Source organism: Limulus polyphemus, unplaced genomic scaffold, assembly GCF_000517525.1.
Source record: "Limulus polyphemus unplaced genomic scaffold, Limulus_polyphemus-2.1.2 Scaffold2947, whole genome shotgun sequence".
NCBI lineage: Eukaryota > Metazoa > Arthropoda > Merostomata > Xiphosura > Limulidae > Limulus > Limulus polyphemus.
Window position 1 is genome coordinate 94,058 of NW_013668557.1, and position 6,987 is coordinate 101,044.

General features: G+C 31.5%; 1 protein-coding gene across 1 annotated transcript in view; it reads left to right on the top strand.

Moving 5' to 3' along the window:
* The window catches only part of LOC106468283, a 19,136-nt gene extending 12,161 nt beyond the window's left edge, over positions 1-6,975 (top strand). The window contains exons 7-8 of the mRNA XM_022396618.1: positions 930-1,007; positions 5,451-6,975. Coding sequence (XP_022252326.1) covers positions 930-1,007; positions 5,451-5,579 — 207 coding nt within the window. The 3' untranslated portion in view covers positions 5,580-6,975. The remainder of the gene's footprint in view (positions 1-929; positions 1,008-5,450) is intronic.
* The last annotated feature ends 12 nt before the right edge of the window (positions 6,976-6,987 follow it).

Here is a 6,987-nt window from a genome sequence, read left to right on the forward strand (position 1 = left end):
AACAGCCAAACCAAAAAAAAAAAGATCCAGGTAAGGACTTTTTTCTTGTTTTTCATCTTTATTCTTTATGTATTATTATAAAAGTAACGAAAATGTAAAAATAGTAAACTTTATGTTAGTTGAGGTTAGATTAGGTGAAATAAATAATAATATAATAAAATTGTTTCATGAAGTACAATTGTGAGAAGTTTGTGCCTAATTTGATTTGATAATATAACATGAGATGCACAATCACCAAGTGATTTACAACTTATAATGGCATGATTAGTAGTTAGACAGGGTTCAAAGGGCAATAAAACAATAACATTTAAGTATTAATTGATGTATACTGTCACGAGTGTAAAGCTATTTAGGATAAACAAGTATAGCTTCTAGAAAGAAATAAGGCTAATTTAGATTTATTTAATTTTTATTTGGTGGTTACTAGGTCAGTCAAATTGACGAATCTTGTATAATTAGGATAGAGAAAATAACAGATAAAATATAAAGTTTTACTGAAACAAAAAACGTTTGAAATGTATTTTGGAGATTTGCAGTGATTACACAAATAAAATTTAAGATTTTTGAGACGAAGAAAAGTAGTTTTAATCTTAACATAGAAATTACTTAGCACTCAGACTAGTATGTAGAAATAATATATATATTCACAGACAAATCTTAGTAAAAATACTTCATTGAAAAATATGATTCTTTGTGTACAAAAGACTTGTTTTTACTAAAAGTCTGCCAAATTTCTTTATGAAGTTACACGAGGTGCACTAAAAGTTATATTATGGAAACTATAATTAAGGGGATCAAAGTAAATATTTTTTTTTCTCTGGATTTGTATTCTCACACATGAGTTTAGTTGAGTGATTTTGATTGCTTGTTTAGTAATCTCAAGCTATGAAAACTGTTTTACTTAAAAATTAACTCCACGTCTGTTTTAGCCCTTGGCCCTGGTAGCATGGGGATGTAAACTTCTGATGAATCATGTTGAAAAGAGCACTGTAGTGAACTTTATAAAGGTAAGTCACTTCACTCAGTGAATGTATTAATAGTTCTGATGGCATTCCAAATTGTACACTAATTTTTATGTCACTTAATGAGGGACTTGATTATAAAGCCACTGTGAAGCAGAGACTTTGGTTTGTGAAATTTCTTACTGTACATGAATGTGTAAAAACAAAAAAGAAAATGATGAGAATACTCATTATGAAATGTTGTACTGATGCCTTAAATGTAAGGCTAGAATTTTGTATTATTTAATGACTGTAATAGTAGTTGGTATGGAAGCACTTATTTGGATAATGCAAACAGAATGCAGTGCTATGTTGTCATGACTAGTGATTTAACCCTTTCTGGACTGGGGAATATCACTGATATCTCTTGGTGTTTTTATTTCTCATAGTGGAAACACTTAATTAAATTGCATGAAACTTAGAACAAACTTACTAAATAATATCTGGTTTTGGCTTGAAAAGATTCATGTAATTTCATTAAGTTTTTCTACGATTTTTTTATGTTGTGAAATTTAGAAAATCTTGTTGTGAGACACTTTTTTTAAAAAAAGAATACTTCCTTTCAGCTTAGAATTTCAATATTTATTGATGATCAGAAAGTTAGATTTTATATATCCAGTTGATTTTAAATTGATTTATTTTCATTAAAAAAATTTTATGCTTTGTTATTCCAGTTATAGTAGTCAACATTTCTAGCTATAAATCTTAGAAAACACTACATATACTAACAAAGATTTATTAGTGACATAAGACCTGACAATTCCAAAATGGCATTAGGTCAGACTAGATAACACTGTTTTTGCTAACAATATTATTGTTTGAAACCAAATTATACCTTATAAATATACGTTCTCTTCAAAAATTATAAATACGTACGGTCACAGTTAAACGTACAGGGTGGACCAATCAGTGAGCAGTATTTTGAGACCAAAGTATTGTCATGTTCGCGTCCCTTAATCATGTGAGAGTTTAAAACTTTGATCACGTTGATGTCCATCATGTCTCTTCAAAAATTACTTATTTTATTTGTGTACTTTGTTTGTATATGATAAATTTAAAAATAATAATAATAAATATTTCATTCACCAGAAAATGTTGCCATTTCCTTACACCTAATAATGCTTATGTGATGTCTTGTCATAGAAGAAAACTGTCATGGCTTCCAAACAAATATTGATTAACACTAAAAAAATGTTCAAGAATGGAAGAACATCTAAAACAAATTCTCAGATCTGTGGTTTGTTTGCAAGTCTTCTAAGTTATTCACTATGTTCCATTGTTCTTCTGTGACTGAGCTAGGGTTCGTCATTTTCCCATGAAACCATGAATTACTTTTTACACCACTTTATTCACTCTACATTGACATTAATCTGCTTTGGCCAATGATATTTAAACTTTACCTGTAGACATTTTTATAACACAGCGTGATTAGTAACATAGTGTGAGATCATAGACAGGTGGGAATGTAAGTTGTAACTAATAAAATCTGTGAAACAGAAGGAGAATCACATGAGAAACAAAACATTTATAATTGTATTCTTAGAGAGGGATGATTTCTCAGCAAATATAAGCCTAAGCTTTGAGATGGGCTGAAAAACTGTAAAAAACAAAACAAGGATAAATGCGTTGTTTACAGGAGAGTATCCTTCGAGCTGTGCAGAAATGTATATTTGAAAATTTTCTCATTTTTATGCCCCCACTGCTTCATGAAGCAGAGCTAGGCATATTGGTTTGCCTCTGTCTGTTCGCCTGTTCTGATCTTGTGGACAGGATATTTAAAAACTGGATGGATGGAGTTTGAATAAATTTATAGGACTGGTACTACATACAAAGTTATAGACCTAATTAACTTTTGAAGGTCAGAACTCAAGGTCAATCAAATCAGGAGCATTTAAAAATACAACATTAGTGGGGCCATAGGTGTTTCACAAAAACAACTTGCACATGTTATAGGACTGGTACTACATACAAAGTTATAGACCTAATTAACTTTTGAAGGTCAGAACTCAAGGTCAATCAAATCAGGAGCATTTAAAAATACAACATTAGTGGGGGTATAGATGTTTCACAAAAACAACTTGCACATGTTCTTTGTGAATTACTCTAAATAAATGTGACAAAACATCAATTCAGACATTTTTTTGAGTAAACAGTTTTTGAAATTGAGTTAGAATTATTATTTTTACGTAAATTTTGATATTTGTTATGCAGGTGTGAACTTGACACACGAAAGGTGCTCATTGCTTTGGAAAGGGTTAAAACAAAATTTCACACTTCTTAAAAACCTGTTGCCACTTTCATTATGATAAAGGATAGTTCTTGTTGATCTAATGATATAAATTCACAGTTCTTGTGGATCTAATGACATAAATACAAAGTTCTTGTTGATCTAATAACATATATACATGGTTCTTGTTGATTTAATAACATGTATACAAAGTTCTTGTTGATCTAATGACATAAATACAAAGCTCTTGTTGATCTAATGACATAAATACAATGTTCTTGTTGATCTAATGACATATATACATGGTTCTTGTTGATCTAATGACATAAATACAAAGCTCTTGTTGATCTAATGACATAAATACATAGTTCTTGTTGATCTAATAACTTGTATACAAAGTTCTTGTTGATCTAACAATATAAATACAAAGTTCTTGTTGATCTAATAACATGTATACATAGTACTTGTTGATCTAATAACATAAATACAAAGTTCTTGTTGATCTAATAACATAAATACAAAGTTCTTGTTGATCTAATGACATGTATACAAAGTTCTTGTTGATCTAATGACATAAATACAAAGTTCTTGTTGATCTAATAACATAAATACAAAGTTCTTGTTGATCTAATAACATAAATACAAAGTTCTTGTTGATATAATGACATGTATACAAAGTTCTTGTTGATCTCACAATGTAAATATAAAGTTTCTTTGTGGGAAAGTAAGCAGCAACTACTATAAGTAAATAGGTGACATTTATCTATTCTGTTTGTTATTCAGTTATATGTAAGGAGTGGAGCAGGGTACTTGGCAGTTACGCATAAGGAGTGGAGTGGGATACTTGGCAATTACTCACAGGGAGTGAAGTGGGATACTTGGCAGTTATTCATAAGGAGTGGAGTGGGGTACTTGGCAGTTACACATAAAGAGTGGGGTGGTGTTCTTGGCAGTTACACATAAGTAGTGGGGTGGGATACTTGGCAGTTATTCATAAGGAGTGCAGTGGGGTTCTTGGCAGTTATTCATAAGGAGTGGAGTGGGGTACTTGGCAGTTACACATAAAGAGTGGGGTGGGGTTCTTGGCAGTTACACATAAGTAGTGGGGTGAGATACTTGCAGTTATTCATAAGGAGTGCAGTGGGGTTCTTGGCAGTTGCTCATAAGGAGTTGGGTGGGGTTCTTGGCAGTTACACATAAGTAGTGTGGTGGGATACTTGGCAGTTACTCATAAGAAGTTGGGTGGGATTCTTGACAGTTACACATAAGTAGTGGGGTGGGGTACTTGGCAGTTACACGTAAGGAATGCAGTGGGGTACTTGGCAGTTACACGTAAAGAATGCAGTGGGGTTCTTGGCAGTTACACATAAGGAGTGCAGTGGGGTTCTTGTCAGTTACATGTAAGTACTAGTGTGGGGTACTTAGCAGGTGTTATAGTATGCTAGGTTGTTTGTTTTCGAAAGAAAGTGACAATCAGTCATCAGTAAACTTTGTTAACGGCACATTATGCAGTGAGTAACAGTGATGAAATTAGATTTAACTCAATTCAAATTTCTCATCATTGCAATATTTGTTTTGATAGACAACAGCCAAGAGAAATTGAACAACAAAAAAGTTAAACATTTTAAAACCACTGTACAAGTAACCAAAACATTTTTTTTGTTTTGCTCACAATAAACTATTGTTTATGAAGGCTTTTTCTCTCTTTACCAGAGCTTGTAAGACTCTCTAGGTCATCAGATAATAATGAATTTTATCTTTTATAATGAGCTGTTTAGTTTAAGAATCTTCAAAACATCAGCTGGTTTTTGATATTGCTTCATCACAAATAGTGGATGTAAATACATTTTATTTTCCTGTCTTCTCTATTTATAGGTTCATTTCTATTATATTATCTATAATTAATTTTTTGTTACACTTGTAAATTTTTACACTTTTTAGGCACCAAGATGGTTTTCTGTTGTTTATTTCCTACTTATGTTTGAAACAAGTTCGTACTTTGGTTTGTAGAGTTAGTAACTTTCAAGGTTTTCTTGTTTTCCTTTAGTTCTATTACAAACTTACCTACTAACCCTAATGTGTATCAATTGTATTTCACGACTACTAATCCTAACGCATATCATCAATTATATTTCAAGTGTTTGTGGTTTTTAAAATTTTACTGTTTGTCAGTATTTCTTTTAATGTCCATTTGAACTGTCATATTTTTGCTTCCAATGTAGACTCGAGCACTACATGGCCCAGAAGGTAATTATACTAAGGAAGGTCAGTATTCTCTGGGACTTATAGACAAAGCCGAACCTCCTCTAGGTTCTGATGAAAAGGACTCTCACCTTTGCCCTGGATGGTAGAGGCTGCCTTACTAGCAAACAAGCTTGTAAATGTTCCAAATGGTCCACATAAAAGTGTAGTTGTTTCTAATGTAAAAACCTCAACAGAAAAAGAGAGTTTTATCCAGGGTCAATTTAAAGTTAAAATATGTTTGGTATGCAAAAATGGTCACTAACTTTTTTTTTTATACAAATGAAATCAGAAGTCTGTTTTTGTTAAGTTACTTGAATATTATGGAGCAAGAACCTGATGAAATGAATTATGTGTGGCAAACAAATATTACTAACATTTGTGTTGTGGTGCCAAAACATCCTAGGAACCTTTAACTTCTACTTTGTCCAAATTAGTTCAGTAGATTTTATACAGATGATAACATGAAATTAGTATTTTTGAACTTTGGTTAGTATTTCATAGTTTTGCACAGAACTTGTCAAAATTCGTTAGGAGGGGGCAGAAAAAATTAACACTCTTATGTCAGTAGGAGTCACAATGTAGAAAGTTTAGAAATCTTAAAAGACTATATCTCAGATGGAGGGCAGAGCTCTCCATTGGGGGGTGGGGGAACATGCCCCCTGATCTTATATGATGTTTTGCTTAGAATCTGAAGTCTGTAGGTTTTATTAACATTTAGACTTATAAATCTGTGTGATGCTGGTTGTAACACCATAAAAAATTTAAAGATGTAAGCTTTAATACCAATTTAAGCTAAATAATATAGGTTTCTGTAACATTCTGAGATAGTTTATAGAAGTGTTATACTGAAATCTTTTGAAATGACTTACAAAATAATAAACTTACAAGTGCATTAGGGTATTATTTAAAGTGTTTGGGGCTAGGTAAGTTCTTTTTATTGGTAATGAAGAGTTTAGATTTTAACCAGGATAAGAAATATTTCTAGTGCTGTTGTGAAAATAATTTCAATGCTCTTTTTTTTAGTTCAACATATAATTCCTGTTGATTAGATACTAAAGGTTTTTCACACACAGTTTTTGTTTAGTGGTCACTAGTTAATGGTTCAGGGTAGAAGCCACTAAAAACAATTTTAACTAGTTCATTTGGAAAATTTGATTTGCCTTTAAGAAATCAAAAGCTAGGAGGTTTTTTTTTATTCTGGATGAAACCATGCTTATCTGTTGTGATCCAAGAAAATATTGAAACTTGTTTTCTTAACTGTTCTTGTTCGTAAACAAATGTGCTGTTTATTTTATTGGATTTGTAATACTGTTCAAGTTTTATTTATGCCTTTTTATGTTGATTGTATGAATTTCTTTAACATGATACTATCTATGTTACTATAGTTAAATAAGTGTGGATTGAAATGCTGATTCTTACCAGTCAAAGTAGCATATACTTAAAAAAAAAAAGGACTATTTGGTCACAAAAGCCGTACTATTTAGTGACAAAAAGCCGTACTATTTAGTCACAAAA